This window comes from Chenopodium album, chromosome 19 (genome assembly GCF_948465745.1).
Source record: "Chenopodium album chromosome 19, dcCheAlbu1.1, whole genome shotgun sequence".
NCBI lineage: Eukaryota > Viridiplantae > Streptophyta > Magnoliopsida > Caryophyllales > Amaranthaceae > Chenopodium > Chenopodium album.
The window spans coordinates 36,084,081-36,107,541 of record NC_137852.1 but is presented as its reverse complement, the minus strand read 5'-3'; the positions used below and the strand labels follow the sequence as shown (position 1 = coordinate 36,107,541).

General features: G+C 35.2%; 2 protein-coding genes across 2 annotated transcripts; both read left to right on the top strand.

Moving 5' to 3' along the window:
* The first annotated feature begins 890 nt into the window (after positions 1 to 890).
* Positions 891 to 7,771, top strand: LOC145595317 (uncharacterized). Its single transcript, XM_081651707.1, has 13 exons — positions 891 to 966; positions 1,342 to 1,415; positions 1,699 to 1,758; positions 1,850 to 1,903; positions 1,983 to 2,043; positions 2,152 to 2,228; positions 2,564 to 2,613; positions 4,437 to 4,519; positions 4,719 to 4,789; positions 4,887 to 5,037; positions 6,624 to 6,778; positions 6,866 to 6,964; positions 7,497 to 7,771. Exons 2-13 carry the CDS (start codon positions 1,377 to 1,379, stop codon positions 7,566 to 7,568), a joined length of 972 nt encoding a protein of 323 aa, XP_081507833.1. The 5' UTR covers positions 891 to 966; positions 1,342 to 1,376; the 3' UTR covers positions 7,569 to 7,771.
* A 1,446-nt stretch (positions 7,772 to 9,217) lies between these two features.
* LOC145595316 (alpha-1,4 glucan phosphorylase L-1 isozyme, chloroplastic/amyloplastic-like) lies at positions 9,218 to 23,024 on the top strand. Its single transcript, XM_081651705.1, has 15 exons — positions 9,218 to 9,605; positions 10,766 to 11,013; positions 11,109 to 11,210; positions 12,387 to 12,563; positions 12,673 to 12,948; positions 13,399 to 13,670; positions 16,354 to 16,471; positions 16,561 to 16,932; positions 17,020 to 17,172; positions 18,912 to 19,040; positions 19,430 to 19,666; positions 20,700 to 20,776; positions 21,556 to 21,742; positions 22,201 to 22,401; positions 22,704 to 23,024. Exons 1-15 carry the CDS (start codon positions 9,374 to 9,376, stop codon positions 22,818 to 22,820), a joined length of 2,898 nt encoding a protein of 965 aa, XP_081507831.1. The 5' UTR covers positions 9,218 to 9,373; the 3' UTR covers positions 22,821 to 23,024.
* Positions 23,025 to 23,461: the final 437 nt, after the last annotated feature.

Genomic DNA, 23,461 nt, shown 5'->3' with positions numbered 1-23,461 from the left:
ATTTCCATTTCACAAGAAGTCAAGAACTCATCAAATCATGATTATGATAGTATGCGTAGTATATAAATGATTAAATAAGAAGCATATAATTACCTAATTGTATAACAATAATACATTAATACACTAACTCTTATAATCTACTTCGTAATAAACTAGTAAAATCAGTATGACTAAACTTGAAACAGAACATAATATGTATTTATAAAATCAATGAGAATTTGTTTATAATATGTTGCCTAAATATGAAATGATTCGCGACTTGCCGACTTTATATAAAACTTGTGAACGCAAAAGGTTAGCAAGTACTATCAAATTTCAAACCAAAGCCATTTAACTGCCCGAATCCAAACAACTCGATAAACAATTTATTTTTTGAAACCGAAAACCGACCCGAACCGTAATTTAGTAAACTTGAACCGATATGAATAACGTTAAAGTGGTTAAACCATCGAAGAACCGAACCAGTTATAAACTGAACCGAAAAAGAACCGAACCAGTTATAAACTGAAACGAAAAAGATCCGAACTAGTTATAAACTGAACCAAAAAAGAACCGAATTGTTTCTAACCCGAAACCGTTTCCAACCCGAAACTGTTTGAACCGGGATAAAAACCGTTTACAAACCGCAACCCGCCTGCACCGAACCGTTTACTACCCGGATTGTTTACAACCCGAACTGAATTAAAACCGCTTAAGAATAAACCGAAACCGAATCGAACCGATAACTATTTAAACCGAACCAAACCCGACCCGCGAGACAATTAAACTGATTTCAAACCGACCCGATTACCTACCGAACCGATTTCAAACCGAACCGAAACCGAACTGTCAAACCGTTTTGACAGTGCTATATACTAGTAGTCTAGTACTCTAGTACTAAAATTTTACACACTCGAGTGAAGTTTACAAACTGCGTTTACGTTCCCTGAGTTCCTTGACTTTCTTCGACCTCCGCCACTGCAACTGGTAAGACACCATTAATCTCTATCTTATCATCCTTTGATTCCTTCACTACAATCAAACCCTAATCTATTATCCTATGATTTCTTCTTTATTCTCTACAATTTAACCCTAAATTGTTTAATTCAACACCTTCACATGCTAATACTGCAGCTGAAAATGTATGTCCGTGCTTATTGGTTGATTATGCAGTTTAACTGTCGCTAATTATCGCCGCAATCTGTAATTGGATTTATTTTTTATATGATACAGTAATATAATTAAGGTTTTGTTGGTATTGGATTATAAATTAGGGTTTTAAGATATGTTGTTCACTCTTTTATACTCAAATTTCAATCTTGTTTAGTTTGTACTTTGTATTTATCATTGAAATTTATTCAGAATTGTTGATTAGCTCCGGCGTTGTTGAGGCGAAAATGGGTTATACCAAGGAACAGCTCCTGGATCGCTTGAAGGTTATATTCTATCACATTTGCTCTTTTTACAATCAAATTAAATCAAATAATTGGATATTATAGTAATTGTTCTTTCAATGTCTTAATTTGAAATTTGGTTTTGATGTTGGAAGTTAGTGATTATGTATGATTTAAGATGCTTGCTTATTCAAGATCAAATTTTGATTAATGTTTTTAATTATGTATTGATGTTAATTTTAAAAACAATACTAGTAGATGTGTTATTATAAACTACTTTCGTAATACAATTATATTTAAGTGAAATTAATGGTGGGGTTTACAGGAACATCAAATTGAATTTGAGAAATATGAGCATCCTGTGGTTCTAACGGTGGAAGCGGCGGTATGTTTTAAATATCTGTTTTTGTAATTGTATTTCTGTGTAATTATAATTGGGTACTAAACTACTACTCTATGGTTTTTCTTTGCTTCAGCTGAAATATCTTAATAATGTGGATGGCGCATTTTGCAAAAATTTGTTTCTGAAGGTAAATTGTGTGGATCTTTTCAATTTTACTTAATAATGTTGACTTGGGTTTTCATGATTTGTTTTAATGGTTTTTGCAGGACAAAAAACATAGATATTACATAATTTCTGCCCTTGCAGAAACAAAAGTAGACATGAAAGGTATGTGTTTCCGATGTGGCCATCACATTGTTTTTATATTATTGCTAAAATGCTTCTGTTTGAATTTTGTGTTATTTATGAAAGTATTCATGCTTCAAAGCTGAGCAGTTTTATCTGTGAGGCTTGGTTTGGGCAAGGGAGGCTTAAGAATGGCGCCTGAAGAAGCCTTAGGTGAAGTACTTCAGGTGGGTGTCTGCATTTAGACCTATAGTGAGGTTCCTTTTTTTTTTTTTTTTTTTTTTTTTTTTTTTTTTTTTTTTGAGAAGTACCTATAGTTAGATTTCTGTTGCATAATGTTTTCATTATTTTATAGTAGTGTTGAAGTTATACTTAATCGTAAGTTGTAAGACAATGTTTTGAGATTGCCCCAAAAAGAAGTATGAAATCAATTTGGACAGAGAGGAACATGCCATTGTTGGCCAGCTTTAATTGTTAGTTGACTTAGTTCTAATCTAATACATTGAACTGTACTATAATTTGGGTAAGGACCCTGGCACTGATGTTTTGTTGGCTTTTCCAGGTGCCACTGGGTTGTGTAACACCATTTGCAGTAGTGAATGAATCTGCAAGGTATAGTTTTTGTCTTGTTTCATTTGGATATTTAAATGCAATATCCTTTGTATTTGATGAGCTATTTGAAAGGGTCATTTCCATTTATTATGTTTCAGTTGCAAGGATTTAAGCCTTCTCAAATCACTCGATATAATAGTGATTAGCTGATTACTATGGTCGCTTTGTCTGTGTTGTCCTTTTGATTTAATTCATAAATCTGTTTTTTTATTTTTTTAGTTACAACATATTTGGTGGCGGGTGGGGGGTTGGGGGTAAGGGGTAAGGTGAGATACAGTGAGAGATTCATCCATGTAGGGATGGCAACGGGTCGGACTCGGAGCGAATTATGTTAGATTCGACTCCGATCGGACCCGACCCAACTCTGAGTTTTTATTCGTTTTACAATATACTTTGAGAAATTAGGCTATTTGGGCCTTTACAACACACACCCAATGCCACCATGACCCACACCAAACTCCACAATCTATCGGAGTCGGAGTGGGATAATCCGTCAAAGTCGGACATTTATCAAGAGTCGGATTTTTTTTTTCTCGGAATTTTTGTAGGATCCGACTCTGACTGTCCTCCGACTCGGAGTTGGATTATTTTAACGGAGTGGAACTCGGATTACTTTTTTCTCGGACTCGGAGAGGATTTTTTTACCTCGGATCGGGGCGGAGTAGGTTCGAATCCGTACTGGATTGCCATCCCTACACCCATGTGATGTGGAGAGAGAGAAGCCATATGTCAAGAAAAGAATGTTGCTTCCAAAAACAGGAAAGTGTTGTAACCAAAGAAAATGAAGTATTGTGTTAAGTGCATTTTATTTTATTAACAGCTCAGGTACGGTGATATAGTTAGTCAGTTTGGTGAAGGAAATTGAACCAGGTAGCATGTCCAAAATGCTGGTCATTTGTGCTCTAGGTCATTCTGGGATGTTGTTGTGTTTGCTAAACCTATCAATCCATTGTATATGTATATGTCCACAAAAATTCCTACAAACTAAAGTTTTTTTGATAAGAAATCAAGACAAATTTCTCATCCAGGGTTTAGGTTGAAAATCCTACACCTACATAATAAAAGGGAGTAACAAGAAGGATCATTATTAAAGCTTTGGGCTTTTGGTTGCTGGAAAAAAAAAATCAAGTTGACCTACATGCTTGTTGAATACTTGAATTCAACTTGTTTGTCGCAGGCATACTTGATAATTGATATGTTGGGATAATATCTTGGGCGGCAGGAGTCATCTGGATTTCTGTAGAGTAAATTTTACTGCTAGCAGCTATGGAAGACTTTTAATTTCAGCAGCTTCTGTCTGCCACTTTTCTCCCTCTCTAAGAGGCTAAGGCAGCTTAGCTCTATTAATTTCCTTATTATTGCTTAACAGAGCAGCCTGTTTTTTTTTTTTGAAAAAATTAGGACTTCTTTCTCTTTTTTATTGGGGGGGTGCCGACTAGCCTGAGTGAACATTCAACTGTAAGTGGTTTTGGTTAAATACAACAGAAAACTAAAATAAAATTTCAATTATGTACCAGTATATTTGTCAATAATAGTCGTTCTTTATATATTTGTGTGCAAAATAACGTAATGATATGTGCAAGACCCAAAAAAAGCCCCATTATATTAGGTATAGGTAGCCTTCTCATATCCTGTACTCATACCAGATACCACATATTGAACTACTTTTTGTATTGTATAACACAGACCAGATATTCCTAGGGGACAATTCTTTGAAATTTTGGCAACTTTCCTGTTCGGTTAAATAGATATTGAACTACTTTTTGTATTGTATAACACTGACCAGATATTTATTTATTTATTTTTATACATTTTTTGTGAAGGCACGTCTCGTTGTTATTGGATCAAAGTTTGAGAACTCAGAGGCGCATTATGTTCCACCCATTATCTAATGACATGTCTATAGGTACGTAGGAAAGTTCGTTCATGTGCACAGTTCTTTGGAACTACTTAGTGTATTATTGCTTCATTCTCATTCCTTTTTTTTTGTTTTATTGGCTATAATAAATTACTAATATGCACGGGGGGTTTTTGAGAGTTGTACATGTTGGCCATCGTATGATGTGTGAGTTTCTCCATGATGTGTCTGTTACTACTTGTGATAGCTCTTTCTACTGATGGCCTGGACAAGTTTCTGAAATCATTAGGAAGAGAACCTGCATATGTTGATCTCGAGGTTAGAACACAATGCATTTCATGCTTTTGGTTGGTTACGTTGGTGAATCAGAGTGATACTTTTTGGCTAAGCTAAGCTACATTGTGTTTGAATGTAGGCTAATCCTCCTGTTGGCAAGGACCAACCTCCTGATTTGGCTGCGTTTGCACCATCTAATGCCATTGCTGTGCCTGAAGCTGCTGCAAAAGCAGCCTCCACAGAACCTGCTCCCCAGAAAAGTCAACCTGCAAATAGTGACCTTGTCACAGGTAATTCTTGTCTCTTTAAACTTTATATTGGTGGAGAGTTCTTTGTGAAAATTGACTAGCGTTTTGTTGGTAACTGGCTACCTGTGTTAGCTAATTCTGAAAAATTCAGATGACTTGCTCTCACTTGCCTCAAGATTTAGATGTATTTTTTGAATTGAAATATTTAATGGGGTGTTTTTCAATGCCCCTGCTATCGATCCTCTTCCATTACCAGATCTCTTGTCATTTGGCCACAAGTTTAAGTATTCCCGGTCTTTACCATGCCACATCTACCACCTCTGTTTTGCCTACCTCTTTGCTCCTTAGTAGTATCCAATGCTTGTTTATCTTGTTTGAAATTTTATCAAAGTTGGACAGCTACCTCAACATGAACTTGTGAAGCTAATGCTTTCGTTATCTTTTTAGATTACCTCAAGGCCATTCTTCACAATCTCCATATGTTTTTTGATCCAAATAAAGCTTACATTTGGATGAATTAATCTTCATAATATTTTTTCGGAACTTGTGCTTGTACGAAATGTTAAGGCATCATCAAAATATATATAATTGGGCTAACTCTGATACCAAATATTAGACTTGCAATTTACATGTTTCAAACTCAGATACTTTGATAAAGGTATGGTGGAGGAAATGGCTTACAAACCAAAGAAATCTGAAATCCTAAGGGACCATTTTTTGGAAATTACTTGTGAGTTATGACAAATTAGCAATATTATCTATGCTTTAATTCTGTTATAGATCTGAAGCCAAAAAAATTTACCTAAATCAGGAGTGGGAGCATAATTGTTTTATAAAGTCAGGCTAATTGGCAGTTTTTGGAGTGATTCGATTGAGATGAGAAAATTTCAACAGCTAATTTACCCACAAAGGACAACTTGTAAGGATCAAGCACATTGAGACCATGTGAAGAATGAACAATCACTCTAGGATATTGCGATATCACCGAGCAAGTAAATATCTTGACTTGGGACTTGCCAATTGATATGTGTAAAAAGCTAAGAGTAATGCTTGGAAAGATTAAAAATAAAGTTAAATTTGAGGTGTGTTTTAGATAAAAAATTGAAAATCAAACTTGAAGATTAGTAAAGTTCTAACTTAGTTGACATAAAGTTATCCTGAACTCAAGAATTTTTGGTGTAGTTTGTTTTCTAGCCTCTCGAAAATGTGGTGTATTAAAGCAGGAAAATTTAGGTGAATATAAGAACTACTCTGTACTTATTGGCTTGGGGAATGACCTAGGTCATATTGAACAAATTGCAATATATTGAACTAAATGTGCGATTTTGTTTGTCTCAATTGTGATGTACGTATAATATTCTAATTTTTACTTTTTTTTTTTCTCGGAAATTATTTTTATGCACATTCAGCTTTAAAAAAATTTTTTAGAGAGAGAGAGAGAGACGCGCCATATCATTGCCAACTAATGGTTACCTGTGTCATTATGACATGTATTGCTATTGAGTTTTTATGGTAGTAGATTTATTTTATATGAATTTACCCGTGTGTTGGGAATAAAAGCCATGTGATCTTTTGTATTTTTTATTTTTGTTTCTAATTAGCTTTTTATTTAATGTCTTTTGATTTAGGCAAACCTGTTAAGAAGCCTGCTGCGGAGAAAATTGTAAAGAACAAGCCTGCAAAAGGTAAAACTGCAAATGCAGCTGCATCCACACCCTTTTCTAATCCCCAGCTTTTCGTGGATGAAATTTTGGATAGAACTTCTGCGCTAATACTTTCTGAGGTGAGTACTTTCTGATTTATCAATACATCAATCAATACATTATAGAAAGATTATGTTGTATTCAAACTTAATGTCTTCATTATTAAGATTAACAAGGAGACAATATCAACGCATGGAGAACAGCTTGGAGCTGTAGCATCTGACAATATCCGAAAACGTCTTTCCTCAGAGCTGAGCCACCTAGCTGTAAGTTATCTCTAATGACTTATCTCTTTATGTCATGTATTGTGACTCTGAAGTTGGTCTCCTTTGATTTGTTAATACTACTGTATTTCTGTATCATATCCCCCCTTAATTTACAATAATTGTTAAGTGTCTAATTCAAATTGCTGAAAGATTTCAAGAGCAAAAATGCATGCGTACTATTTTTATTTTGGTAAGTCTGATGTAAATTTGACTGAATACATCTGAAGGCGGGAATCTAGATCTACCATAATGGTTTATAATATTCCTTCAAAAGCATATATGCTATTTACTGTAAGATGCTTATTTCCACATCAGTAAATTGATATTGGGCATTCATTTGGTGAGAAAAACTATACGCACTACGAAGTGCACATACATCAGTTTCATGCTTCTTGTTATCTCTTCAAAATAATTTTTCGCCAATAAGTGCATACCGGTTAATACTTCACACAGTCTGTTTATGCATCAGTCACTCATAAACATCTTTCTGATACATTCAAACTTATTGCAAGGGATTTCTTTCTTTCTACAGATGCTTTATAAGAGTACGGCTTATACAGAAGGATTTCATGCTGGCTCTCATCGTCATGAATCTCACTTATGAAGAGAGTTTGCTTATATTGCTTCAAGGAGAGGATTTTACATCAGCTGGCAGCTATTACTGTTAGATCTTTGATTAATCGCCCTGACGTGAATCTGTCTGATTCATACTATTCTCATTTATTACAATTTTTGGAGAATTCATGTAAAATGCATTATATCACTCTTTTAAAAAGTATTTTATGAATGACAATAATTAGTTTTATACCTCGAGGGTTAGCTCAATTAGCTGGAGTATCAACCACCGTTGATGGTTGATCTTTGAAGCATTTTTCCATCAATTAAAGAGAAGAAAAACAATCCTAGTTAAACTCACTTCTTCTTCTAAGAACTTGTGTTTGACTGAAATTGTTGCAATGGTTTGGATTCTTGTTTGCTTTAAAAGTGACTTCTTACCAGTGAGGCAGTGAATCACTGTATCGGCTATCCAATTTACTCGGTGCACTGTGAGCCTATGGCTAATATGTTTAATTGATTGATACTTGAGACAGGTATAGATTAATTTTTGACACCAAGTAATTTAATTTTTCAGTAATTTTTAATGTGAGGTGGCCATGTCTAAATACTTTTAATTAAATACTCAGATATTGCCACTTTTCGAGTCAAACTTTAAAAATTTTGACCATAATTTACCGTTAATCTATAAAAGATAATATAGTCATGAGTGGTCTTGTTAGATTCGTCTTATTGTATATTTTATTAATATCATGTTTTTATAATTTTTACGTTTATGAAAATAAAGATATAGACGTTTTAATACGCGCCTTGGAGACCGCGTACAGTCAAATGGGGCAAAGAAATGGGGACAGAGGGAGTACTGTTTTGCAAATTAATACCTATTTTATTCATTGCTCCACTTTCTTTATACAGTTGTATTTTATTATTTGTTCAATTTTCTTTTTTCGAAACCTTTTACAATAATCATGTAGTATAATTAGTTTATTTTAAATAATATTTCTACTTTTCATAAAAAGATATCGGGTATTATATATTTGTCATCGTTTGAGAGTACACGAGGAGGTAAGAGAATCCTCATACTAAAGCTTGTATTAGTTGTATATATGGTGAAAGTAATTAAGATATCCTAATATTTAAAATTAGGGCCTGTTCTCTTAAGCTAATATTCAGTTTAGTTTAACTCTAATAAGTTCTGTCCAGTTTAGTTCTTATCTTAAATTCCTTCTCTCATGAAATATTCAGTTTAGTTCAGTTCAGTTCAACTTTAATAAGTTCAGTTAAGTTCAGCTCGGTTAAGTAAGTCAGAACGGGCCCTTAGTGTATTTCGGAGAGTGAGGGATAGCTCAAATGGTTAGAGCTTCGCATCCCATTTTAGGAGATTTGGGATCGATTAATTAGTGTAGTCCATAAAAGTAGAATCATAAACATAAGGCAAAAGCTAATGAGCGCCCTCGGAACGTTAGATAAGAGAATTAAAATTGGAAATATTAGAGTAAAACTAACATTAATTACACCGAACGACGCGTGATTTTGTCATGCATTCCTAACTTAATACTGTTTCAACCGATAAAATTATTTCTTAACTAACGCCTTAGGGCGCTCGTTAGCAAGATCCTAAACATAAACGTAATGACTCAAATAACAACGTATTAACAAAGAAAAATATCATTGGGGTCCGCCTCGGAAAGCTGAATCAATTCATCACGGATTTCCATGTCCCTATCTATCTCACTTTCTTTTTCTATAAAATCTACAACAACATTCACAAGTGACTGTATTTTCAGTGACACTGAAATTGAAGAAAAAAAAATCAAGAAATTTTTGTGAAATTGTTTGTAATTTGTGTGTATTATGGCGACATTGCCAGTGTCATCATCATCAACCGGAAGAACACATAATTCTTCATATTATTCATCAATTTCTCGAGTTATCAGCTTCAAAAATGGCTGTAATAATTCAAGGATTTTGTTTTCTTCTTTTAATAATAGAAATGTGATTATGAGAGGTACAGGAAGATGTTTTGTTGTCAAGAATGTATTTAGTGATTCGAAGCCGAAATCTCAGGAGCCGATCATTGAAGAAGGTTTGTTTAATTTTTTTATTTTAATTTTAATTTGGTGTTTTTGATTTCATTTTTTTTTTTTTGTTGAAATTGCTCTGTTATGTTTTTGTAAGAAATCTATAGTTAAAAATGTTATCATAGTAATTGTTGGAATCCCAATCCCCAATATCTATGTTAGTACTCTTAATAGTTAATAGGACTACAGAAAGTGTCCGACATGGGTATGTGTTCAAGTGTCTAACATGACAGTGTTATTAATATGTTGCATAATTTTGGTACAAAATGAAGTGTAAGTGTTATATTGACTGGTGAGTGACCAGATAAAAGGAAGAATTGGAGTAAAATAATACTGTCTCTAACGATGTTAGTTTTTGTTTTGTTGTTTTTAATGTAATAGAATTTTATATTGAGTCATTGTTCAAATTAGTGAAATCTGGTAAGATCATGTATCAACTCTTATTATTACTTGGTGTCAATATTAATTAGAAAAACTGTATGGGTTTGGGATCTTAGGATTTGTTTGTTTGATTGTTCTTAATAATAATTAAAAAAAAAAAAAAGGGTTTGTATGTTTGTGGTATATTTAGCAGTAGCTAATTTCTAATGTATGCTTGAGAGTGTCTTGAGAATTTCCTGATAATTATTATGGGACTAAATATTATAGCAGTGTTTATTTATTTGTTTATATTTTGGTGACTTAACACATATATAAAGAAAAAAAAATAAGGATACAAATCATAGTTGCATTTTATTTCCTGTCTTTTGTGCTTATGAGTAATGTCAGTGACTCAGTGTAATTACTTAGTAACAAAAATGATGTGAACAATCACCAGGATCTTGTAGGAACTTATTTTAGTTTGCTTGGAGAGTTGGACTTGTATTAGATCCGATCACCCTAAATGAAATTTTTTGAAGTTATCAGGAAATGGTTGAGTGTTCAAAGCTATCATAATATGGATAATGTAAGGAGGACTGTTAATTTCCCCCTTTGGCCGATCTTAATATGTCCTAGCGTACCAACCCGATTGGATTATCAATTACACGACGTGGACATCTGTGCTGTTGTGTTGTGTCTAAGCATCCAATATTAGCAACTTACATGAAGTATGCATTGGAAGTTCTCAAGTGCTTGATTCGTTCTTGCTCGGGCTTTACTTATTTGTTTCATACTCATGTTTTAGGGACTTCAAGCAATTTGAACCCATTAAGAAACTTGAGCCCAGATTCTGCTTCAATAGCCTCAAGTATTAAGTACCATGCGGAGTTTACTCCTTTGTTTTCTCCCAATGAGTTTTCCCTTCCCAAGGCTTTCTTTGCTGCTGCACAGACTGTAAGAGATTCGCTTATAATCAACTGGAATGCTACTTTTGACCATTACGAGAAGATGAACATGAAGCAAGCTTATTATTTGTCCATGGAATTTCTCCAGGTTCTCTTACTTGTCTTTTCTGGTTGGTCGTGAACTAAAAAAATTTCATGCTGAATGGCAATATACAAATCAAGTAATTGTTCTCTTGTTTGTAGGGCAGAGCATTGTTGAATGCTATTGGGAATTTGGAACTTACTGATGCCTATGGAGATGCTTTGAAAAAGCTTGGACACAATTTGGAAGCTGTAGCTTGTCAGGTTTTTTTTATTTTTTTTATTTTTATTTTTTTTATTTATATGCTTTAAATTCAGAAGTACTACTTTTGCTGTAGTGCTGTTCTTGTTTATGATTTTGTGTTGTTTGGAATTTTCTATTGGCCATCAGGTGTTAACTGGTTTGGAAGCTTGAGTACTTGTATTAGTTTAAGCCTTTTTTTTCCATATCCTTGGCTGTTTGACAATTTTCATCTCTAAATGACTCCATTATATATTTTGCTAACTGGGTAGGATTGTGGGTTCATCTTTCGAAAACAGCCTTTATACTGGTTAGGGTGACCTAAGAATAATTTTTCCCCTCATTTGGAACTCCCACCATGCCTAAATTTCCAACGGCGGATACTTACTGTTTGTAGATTTATGGGTTTGCACTGCTGGTTTCACGACCTTCAGGCTACCCTAAGTTGAAGTGCATGTTATATTGCATGTTGTAGACCTATTAATAAAGAAGACTTAGAAGAAAAAAAGAAACTACTCCGTAGTAGATGTTACTTTGGAAGCTCTTAATTACCAATGGTAACTATGAGCGTGATTTCATGCTATAGGCTGTTATATGAGCAAAATTGAATCATATTCACTAAACCGTGGACTTTGGTGATGACTAGAGAGTAGAAAGGAGATGAGACATGGGACCATTCATCAGCATTCTATCATGCTTCCATGCCTTTACTTCAATCAGCATTCTTTCCTTACTATACAACATTGCTTGTTTGCATCTAAGATACCTTGTGCATAATAACAATGAGTACTTCAATCTTAACTTCTCATGAATAGTTTTACCATTGTCCTGTTGTCTTAGGAACCTTTGAGCTTATGGAGCACAATTGCCACAGCCCACAGGCAATCCATGATTCCGAGCACAAATAGTTTGTTTTGTTTTCTTTTGTGTTTGTTTGTTTGTTTGTGTTTTTTTTTTTTTTTTTTTTAAAAAAAAAAAAAAAACAACTGTGGGAATTGCTTTGATTTATGAAAAAAATGTGGCAAATCCATAATTTTAGTTGAAGCTTTACTATGCTATGGCTTGATGTAGGGACGTAGGGTCATTGTAGCTTCAATTCGAAAATCCTTTTACAGGCCTGATTCCCCCCCCCCCCCCCCCCCCTCCTCTTTTTTTGGGTTTCATACTTCATGCTGTTTACGTTGGCTGCTTTATAACAGGAACGTGATGCTGCACTTGGAAATGGGGGTCTTGGGAGGCTTGCATCCTGCTTTCTTGACTCTCTTGCTACATTGAATTACCCTGCTTGGGGTTATGGGCTAAGATACAAGTATGGGTTATTTAAGCAAATAATTACTAAGGATGGCCAAGAAGAATCTGCTGAGAATTGGCTTGAGGTATATTTGCTACATTTTCTTTTTAGAACTCATTATGATGTTTATTAGATGATTACTTATATGGGCATCGTTTACATATTCATATTTCAACATACACATCTTAATGCAGATTGCTAATCCTTGGGAACTTGTGAGAAATGATGTATCCTATTCAATTAAATTTTATGGAAAGGTGGCTACTGGATCAGATGGCAGAAGTCACTGGATTGGGGGAGAAGATATCAAGGCTGTTGCCCATGATGTTCCAATTCCTGGGTATCAAACCAAAACCACTATTAATCTTCGACTTTGGTCTACAACAGTACCATCAGATGATTTTGACTTGTCTGCTTTTAATGCTGGGGAACACACCAAAGCAAATGAGGCTCGTGCAAACGCAGAAATGGTTGGTTTTTATAAGAGTTCATCTTGTATCTTAATATGTTTTCCCAAGTTAGTTGGTCTGCATATGGTGAAAATCCCATAAGGCCATAACTTGTCATATATGTATGTTACTTGCTCCATATTTGCATCACATATTCTTTCCTTCAGCAAGGTAGCAGACCTCTGTTCAAAAACTGTTTTTCTGTTACATCTTACTTGCCATCTCAGTTGCCAAATTAGAACTCATGACAAAGGAGTTGTTATCCTGCTATATAAGTTTTGTAACTGTAAAGTATGTGTTTCAGAAGGGTCATAAAACAATATTCTCAGCATTCAAAGGATGCATTTTCACTGTGATTCATCCACAAGAGCTGTGAATATTGTTTCTTTCTGGAGTGAAATTCTTTGGATTTTTTTCTTCCCTTTTTTTGTTTCCTGATTTAAAATGGCATTATCAATTCTCTTTTCACAGATCTGTAGTGTACTATACCCTGGGGATGAGTCTGTGCAAGGAAAGATCCTTCGTCTGAAGCAACAGTACACCCTATGTTCGGCTTCTTTGCAAGACATTATTTCGCAATTTGAAAGGAGATCAGGGGAACATTTAAAATGGGAAGATTTTCCAGAGAAGGTGGCTGTGCAGATGAATGACACCCACCCAACGCTGTGTATACCTGAACTAATGAGGATATTAATAGATGTGAAAGGACTTAGCTGGAAGGAATCTTGGAATATAACCCAAAGGTACTTCCTACAATCTAATGGTTTACAACTTTACATTAGTGACACAACAGAAATGCCTTTCATTTTTTTTCTTGCTTTTGGGGGAGTGGGTGGGCAGTGATTGTGAGAAAGGCAGTCAAACTCACTTGTTGTGAAATATATCTCTAGCATGCCAAGCCTTTGCAGTTATCCTATGGAAAGAGATATACAATCCTGTATTTTACTTCCTCAAGTCCTGAAATTACCAGTATTCCAGAAATATAATGTGATAGTTGGACCCAACAGTCACATTCCAAGGTCAGACTTTAAGTAATAAGCAATCTTACTGATGGAGTTCAGAGTTTTTAAGAAGAGCAGAATAGCTTTAAGTTGTGGTGATAAAAAGTATATATTTTGACTAATCTATTCATCAATTTTACAATAATATTTGTAATTTTATTTTATTTCGGCAAATGAAGTCATTGGTGGATATAATATTAGGAAGGATCTTTCCAATGGACAGAAGATAGGAAGATTCAACTATAATTCACTAGTACACTTCATCATGTATCAGTTTTACAAGCATTTTAGGAATTATATGCATAATTCCAATTATTGCTTTTCAAATTGCAATTTCTAAATCAATATATCAGGTTTCAGTGCCTTATTAATCCGTAAATCATTCCTAGCTTGCACTTGTTCAGTTTCCCTGTATCACATGCTCCATGTGGTCAATGGCTCAGCTCTAAATCTTTCTGTTATCAGATCATCTGAAAAAGTCATTGGTGATCCCAGATTCATGGCAACAGAATGGTCTGATATCATCCTTGTCCTATAGGAGCACCAGGCTGTGCTTTGTCGCCTGCCTTCTTTACTAGGAGAATTAGAGAGCCAAGAAAAGCCACTGGAGATAGAAATTATAGAATATATGACGAGGGCTTATTGTTACTAAGATTACTTGTGTAATGTAGCCAATGCAAAGTATCTTTGACCTCACATATTTTCTTTCAGATCCCTTTAGCACTTTTATGTGGCATAGAAGATCACAAATTAGTTTTTTGATAATAGATGTGATTTATCTATCTGGCTCGGTGGTTGTCAGCCACAGTGGCAGCAAATGATAACCAACGAATGTTCCTAGGTGTGACTTATGCCTTCAAGATGCCCATTGACTTAGATCCATGTGCTATTTCATGCTTTTCCCAGTAAAGAAAGATGGTTTCCTGTTTCAAGGGAATATATTCTCTCTACAGGTTCCCTCCCCCCCCCCCCCCCCCCCATTTGTCACTTTAGCCCAATTGCACAATGATTCGTCAATGATTTCTTTTAAAATTTTTTGTCCAAAACCACCCATTTAATACACCTTTTTTTTGTCTAAAACCACCCAAAATAAATTTTTTGTTGTGAGATACCACCCAACGCCGGAAAAGAGGCCTTGACCAAAATTTCCAGCGTGACCTAGTCAGGTGACATCCACGTGACGTTAAATGGTCCCCGACCCTTCTTTTTCCTCGGCTGCTCTGTTTCAATGGAGAATTCAGAGCACCACCACCACCACCTACACCTTTGGCCACCACCAGCACCAAAAACAACCCACGCCTACACCCTTTGACCACCACAACACCAAATCACACCTCACCCAACCTAATCAACCCCCTGCAATCTCAAAACAACCCCTCACCCACTTGTAAATAATCCCCACCTTCATAAAACCTCTCACCCACACAAAATCAACCCCATCTACCCATTACCCAAGGTGCAGCCCCAGATTAGCCCCACCCAGAAATATTGGTGGCTTCAATGTAGAACTTAAACCTTGACATACGCTTCAATGGAATATCAATTACACCAAATCCTTGTTCTTTTTCTCCCAATATTGAACCACAACCCAAACCCTAGATTTACAAATGATCAACTATAAACTATCCATGACAGCCATGATCAACGACCAGCCGACCACTGCTAGATAGCTGCTGTTGCCGTATGGTCGCCGATGGTGGTGATGATGGCAGATTACGAATTCACTTGTTGCTTATTTAAATAATTGGGTTCCTTTAATTTGGGGCAAAAATGAAACGAAGAACATGAAATTGATTAACAGATTAAAGACAAACAAGGGTGAGAGGAGTAGAAGACTAAGAAAGGGTAGAAACCATGGAATGTTGAAGATGAGAGGATGGGTGTTAGAATGTGGAGAGAGAAGAGAGGAAATATGACAGGGAAAAAAAAAGAAAAGAAGAAGGGGAAGTCATGTGCAAGACACATGCTAGGGTCAACGCCTGAAAATTTAGTCAATGTCCAATTTCCGTTGATAGGTGGCATTTGACAACAAAATTTTTAATTTAGGTGGTACTAGGCAACAATTTTTATTGTGGGTGATTTTAGACAAAATGATGGATTTAGGGCCTGTTCACATTTACTGAGCTGAGCTGAATTGATTGGAGCTGAGCTAAAGTGAACTGAGCTGAAATGAATATTTTATGAGAGAAGGAAATGAGGAGCTGAACTGAACTAATTGGAGTTGAGCTCAACTGAACTAAACTGAACTGAACTTAAGCTGAAGTGAACAGGCCCTCAATGGGTGGTTTTTGACATAATTTCCTTTCTTTTAATGTTTCTTGAAGACAGTACAATTGAACTGATTTTATGTGCTGTTAGTTTGAGGATTTGATAAAGTAGTGTTGTGTCCTCCCAGCTCATGTTCCTCTGTCTGTCTCTTTGACAGAACTGTTGCCTATACAAATCATACCGTTTTGCCGGAGGCATTGGAGAAGTGGAGTTATGAACTTATGCAAACCTTGCTTCCTCGACATGTTGAGATCATAGAAAAGATAGATAAGGAGGTAATTTCATATATTTACCTTTAAATTTTTATATTTCCTGTTTTGACCTATCATTTCCCGTTCTAATACAATATATTGGCTATTTACAGCTAGTTGAAACTATCGTATCTAAGTATGGTTCTAATGATCCTGAATTACTGAAAGAAAAGTTGAACGAGTTGAGAATACTGGAGAATTTTGATCTTCCAAGTTCAGTTGCCAGTTTAATCAAGGAAAAAATGACCTGTCAAGCAGAAGATCATGAAAAAATTGAAATTCCTAATGAAGAAGATGGACTGGTTGTTGTAGAGGAAAGTGAGGAAGATGTTGTGGAGACGAAGGTAGAGGAAGAGCCAGTTCCAGAACCACCAAAAATGGTCCGGATGGCTAACCTTTGCGTAGTCGGGGGCCATGCAGTAAATGGGGTTGCTGAAATTCATAGCCAAATAGTGAAGGAACAAGTTTTCAGTGACTTCTTTGAGGTAAAATTTGTAACTTGGTATAAAGCTGTGTAACTTTTCTTTGGAAATATTTTGTATCACAATTTATTAAGGTTTGTGTTCTTTCAGTTGTGGCCAGAGAAATTTCAGAATAAAACAAATGGGGTGACTCCAAGAAGATGGATCCGGTTTTGCAATCCAGAACTAAGCAATATCTTAACAAAATGGATTGGGTCCGAAGACTGGGTTCTTAACAGTGAGAAACTTGCAGAATTGCGAAAGGTAACAATCTGTTTCATATTCACTTATGTATTGTGGTTCAAGCTGTGTTAATTTTTGCAAATCGAAGATGAAGGAGATAATGGAGTTAGGTTCCGTTAGTCATTAATGGCATCAAGTGAAGATTTGCGAATCTCAAGAGTACCAGGTGAAATTTTGACAACATATAGGTGCCTTTGTAAACCTCAGGGCCTCAGGGGGTACCACATGATAAAACCGATGATGTATATATAGTTGATTATTTGCTTCATAGGAATACAAGAATGTGATTGGAACTTGAGCTTAAGAATCTTTAAAAGGATGAATTAATAAAGTAACCTCTGTGTCAGGCTGCGTCTTGATGAGTGCAAGGTAAAGGAGCTTTCCACCAAGAGTTGTTTGGAAAATCTTTCTGAGAATCAAGTAAGGAAATATATAAAATGGGCTAGAATTCTTAAGAGAAAAAGTGGTGATTAGAAAAGAAGCTATGAGGATATGACTAGGCTTTTGTAATAAATGTCAAAGCAGTCAAAGTGAGGGTATCTGTTGAGATTTCTGTGATAAGCGTAGTTACAGGCTATGCCTTTGAAAATATGTGCACAAAACCCTTGGCACTGCAACTAGAATGAGCGTGCTACAAGTCTGTGGTAGGGTTTTTGGAGTTTATCATTCTCCCATAACAGCTAGCCTACAGCAGCATGATACCTGGCGTTTCCAAGTCTTTGAAATTGCATGCTGCTCGTTCTTCTTTTAAAGTGTTTGGAGAGGGTTTAGCTGCCATATTTCCTTTGAAGAGGTGTGATGAGTCTACATTAGGGCCAGGTCATGTGACATCAAGTATAAATGGGAATTGAAATTTTCTTATTTGGTTTGAGAATATGTTGGTGGTTGGGATTGTGAAATGGGAGATCCTTCTTGACGAATCATCTCCCATCTGGGAGGGTTGGTAAATGGGTGAGGAAGTTAGGAATGAAGGCAAAGTGATAACATTGACTCTAAAGATAGAGAGCAAAGGAGGGATAATATTGACATTATTCTCCTTTTCTATTTTATTTGGGTTATTCACATATTCTATCATAAATCAAACAAAAATAATTATGTAATGAGTTTCTCACTCATTAATTCTCACACTCCTTATCCCTCTTTTTAATCAATAAACTCTAATATCCCTTTCCCAAACTCTTCCTAAGGTTTTCTGGATGAGTATGTCCTACAAATTATATAATGGTACTCTATATGGTATCTATTTATTTTGAAAATAGGGGAACAGAATAATGAAGAAAAGGACAAAAATACAAATTATTGTTCTTCATGCTATATTCTCTCTAGTAGCTGGGTTCATTCTTTTCTCATAATCCCACTTAATATTGCCTAATGCCTCAAAAGGGCAAGATGCTTGTTTATTCATTAGATCATGCGGGATAGTAGTGGTAGTCGCCTAGTCACTGAATCAGATGCATGCTATTTTACACATGCAATTGCAAAGAGATTTTCTCTGGTCTCTAACTGGACATGCTTAAAAGGGACTGCTACTTCACTATAATTATGCATTGACACTCTTGCATAAGACATTTTACTCTGTTGCATTCTATAAATAAAAACTATCTGATAGTGATTCACTCAGCTGGATTCAACTGGCTGGAAAAGTTTAGACCATGCTTATATATTTTAAGTAGTGTTTTGTCCTATGCCTTTGTTTACTTTATTCTGCTTCAAACACCGTTGTCCTATCTAACTGTAACATACTGGGCAACTGATTGCAGTTTGCAGATAACAAAGATCTTCATACTGAATGGATGACAGCAAAACGGAACAACAAACTGAAGGTTGTTTCTTTGATTAAAGAGAGAACAGGTTACACAGTCAGCCCAGATGCAATGTTTGATATTCAGGTAGCCTTTTACTTTTGCATCAACAGATTAAATTGTTTCAAGATGCCGCTTCAATGATACGATTTTTAGTTAGAATAGGAGTGGTTGATCATGTACTTATAGAGACGAAAAGAGAAAAATTGCCAATACATGTTAGCTGGATAAGTGCATGCAACTCTTTCTGTTGTCTTCTGTTCCTGTTCATTTATGTTTGTGTGTGGGTTTTAGGGTGGGTGGGTTGAACCTTTTTGACATTTTCGAATTGCAACTTTGGGGCATAGTCCATCAACTCGCTTCTAGGCTTCTATGTTCTTTGATTTCTACACTGGAAGTTTCTTAATTCTTCTTGTTCCCTCCCATTTACATAGTTTGTTAATTTTATGCAACTATAACAATAACTGGATTTTCAGATCAAGCGTATTCATGAATACAAGCGACAACTTCTAAACATATTGGGAATTGTTTACCGCTACAAAAAAATGAAAGAAATGAGTGCTGTGGAGAGGAAAGAAAACTTTGTTCCAAGAGTTTGTATATTTGGAGGAAAAGCATTTGCCACATATGTGCAGGCTAAAAGAATTGTGAAATTTATCACCAATGTAGGAGCTGCAATTAATAATGATCCTGACATTGGTGATCTACTGAAGGTATGCTTTTGTACAATATTACACTGGCAAATGTTGTTTGTGCTACTTGTATATTTTTATGTATTAAGTAATATTATATTGTGACTTCCAGTTTGCCATCTTTTCTATGTGTATGTATCGTGGAGAGGGGAAGAGGGGAGGGGGAGTTTGAAAAAACAGATAATGTGATCAGAGGAAGCGCTGAAAAGTGCATCTAAAATTTCTTTAGTCAAGGATCTCTTCTGTTGCCTTGGGCCTCTATTGAATATATTCAGAATATATATTCATTCGAGCTAACAGAGTATGCTACAATTACTTACAAGTGGTCCATGTTAGTTGTTCCTTCTAATAACATTAAATGTAAAACCTTTCTGTACTGGAGCTACATCAGTGACTTTTAGCATATTCTTGAAGAGATAGTTAACACTAAATTATACACGCGCCATTAGTTATGCTGTCATTAGACCACAGAACCACATTGATACTTACAGTTATGTAATTTCTTGTGTTTTGGACGACTGCCAAAATTCATTGTAACTCTTCAGCTTGGCACTTAATCCCTTAAGGAGAATGTCGCAGCAAATTATGTTCATGAACTTGGTTCTATCTGATATTGGCTCAGTTAAGTGTACAAGAAATATCATCTTTAAATGTAGACACAGTAAGGGTACAGATTGCTATCCATCTGTCTTTTTTATTTAAAATAATATTATTATGGGACTTATGTCAATTACTCCCTCTGCACACTTGTAATTAGCGAAACACTTCCGTTGTTTAATTTCCAATTTCTCTCTATCTCACCTCACCACTTGGGTAGAGACTCACATTTCTCTCTATCTATTTCCTCATCGCAGAAGTCTCCTTAGCCTTTAATATTTATGGCATAATATGATGTTTCATTTTTTAAATGGACACAGGGGGTATTAATCCTCATACCGACTCGGTAGCTGTAATGGTTTGTGGAATTGTGATGGTTGCTATTTGCTAACTAAATATGTATTTAACTTTTCTAATATGAAATTTTATTCTATCGTGGTTAATTTCTGACATTCAGGTTGTGTTTGTCCCTGATTACAACGTAAGTGTGGCTGAGTTATTGATCCCTGCTAGTGAGCTTTCACAGCATATAAGGTATTCAATTTTCTGTTTCACACAGTCATATTATATGAATTCAACTCATATTCTTGAATTGTCTGGTTTTGCTCAACCATCTAATATGATCCTTCTAGTACGACTTGTAAGAGGACCTGCTGAAATATATTTAAAATGAAGTCAATGATTACAAAATGTGTATTATATATACTAATCTTTTTTTTATGTAACTTCCGAGCCAATGATATATCTTGTCTAAAACATTAAGTGAAATGAAACCACTCCTGCCATGTTGTAGCCAAAATATAAAAAATCATGGAGGTATGATCTTAGTACATGATGCTTGTCCTAAGTCATTAAATTTGTCCCTTTCAATGCTCTGCTCTCCTTGTGACACCTATGTGGGAGTCATGTTTATTGTGGTGTGCACGAATCCATTGCTCATTCACATGCAATGCCGAGCAATACTGCAGGTTCATGAGCAGTATTCCTAGGATAAATGAACTAATCCACAAATATAATTTTATATAGATTTATAGGGATGCATGTGTAGAACTGCCCAAGAAAATGCACATCAAGTCGCATCATTAACTTTCATCAAGTAGAATAACTTATGCATTGTTTAAAAACAAATTAATGGAGTTTTACATTTGTGCAAAATATTTGACATTGAGACCTAGTGAAGAAACCTGATCACTTCCCATGTCAATTAAGACAATTTTCAACTTCGATGGCTGAAATGTGGTAAATTGAGAGTTGATATGCAATATCAAGTTTAAAAAAATATGGTTGATATCTTGATTTTTCCATACCTGCAGCACTGCTGGGATGGAGGCAAGTGGAACCAGCAACATGAAGTTTTCAATGAATGGATGCATCTTAATTGGGACCCTAGATGGTGCCAATGTTGAGATTAGAGAAGAAGTTGGAGAAGATAACTTCTTCCTATTCGGTGCTCAAGCACATGAGATTGCTGGATTAAGAAAGGAAAGAGCTGAAGGCAAGGTATGGTCTTATCAAGTTTGCTTATTATCTTTTTTTTGATAAACTTAAAGCCAATTTACACTACTCCGTACATGGTTTATTTTTTATTGCAAAATTTTTAAGAAAAATGGCATAAAATGGCATGCGTTTACTCAGAGTCTCTTTATCAGCCATATATTATTGCAGTAGCATTAATCATCTCTGGTCTTTCTTGGGTTCAAATTGATCTACCTGAAATTTTGTATGTTGGGAAATTACAAGTTTCCATGAATTCTTACTTTCTAGCTGCCACAATCTGAGTGTAGAGTGTTTATTACTATGTGCTTAATACACATTTGATTGCCTCATATTAGACAGCTTACTGAGGAAGCGAGGAAAGTACTACCCAGTCTCTGTATTACTAGAATGATCCTTGTGGTCTTAAAGGACTCATCTGTATATATCTAACGAACTTTTATACTTTCAACTGCTATTTGTAGTTTGTGCCGGACCCACGTTTTGAAGAAGTCAAGGAGTATGTCAAAAGTGGTGTTGTTGGCTCAAGCAGTTATGATGAACTGTTAGAGTCTTTGGAGGGAAATGAAGGATATGGCCGCGGTGATTATTTTCTTGTGGGAAAAGACTTCCCTAGTTATATAGAATGCCAAGAAAAAGTTGATGAGGCATATAGAGATCAACAGGTAAGGAGCTCTAGTTTGTCATTCATAGACATGCTTACTTGCTAAGTTATTTTACAAGAGTTATAAAAGAAAAGAACATAAAACATATGCTATTTATTTATTGAGCTGTGAAAGGATCCTTAAGAGGTCCTTGAATACAGTGTCTATCACACTCGGAGAGTGTGTGGCGTATAGCTGAGCTATGCACAATATGACATGGTTGTGTTGCCCATAAAAGCCACCGGCTGTACCCATATTCATTCAGTGGCTATAATGGTCATGAATCTAATATTCTCTCTGTTCTGTTTGATGGTAATGTGCAGAGATGGACAAGAATGTCAATACTAAATACAGCCGGTTCATCCAAGTTTAGCAGCGACCGAACAATCCATGAATATGCTAAGGATATATGGAATATTCATCCAGTTAAACTGCCATGAGCTCAACTAAGATGGCTTCTAGTTATTACCAGTTAAATTATCCAGTAAATAAATGTCTTGTTAGGCTATCTATAGAATGCCACGTGCAAGGTTGACATTGTATAGGTAAAAATAGATAGTATTCTCTTGCAAAATCTTAAAGGAATTTTATGTTTTGGTGTGATTTATTTTGAAATAAATATCTACCGAGTGGTGAGTAGTATAACAAAATAAGATAATTATATACTTCTTGTTCATTTTTGGTACAATTATTAAGATATTGAATTTTTAAATGCAAGACTTTTATGGACGAGTTATAATTTATTATATCAATTCTTTTATGTAAAAAGAAAGTATTGCAATTATGTAAAAAAAAAAATTAAAAAAAAAAAAAAAAGTATTGCAATTATGTAGACAAAATGCATAATAATGTTTGGTAGTGTTGAGAGTTGGGTTTTTACTTATTACGTGAGAATCTTTTGGCAGTCTTTTTGATAAGAATTTTTCTTTTTGGAAATGAGGTAAGAAGGCTTGTGTTTTTGATGTACTTCATCTCTTCATTTCTTTAGTTATTCCCAGTAGATCTACCCCCTCAAGCTGATATGAATTTGAATTCCAATCATATTGTTGTCTGTAAATATATTTCCAAGGGGAGTACTACA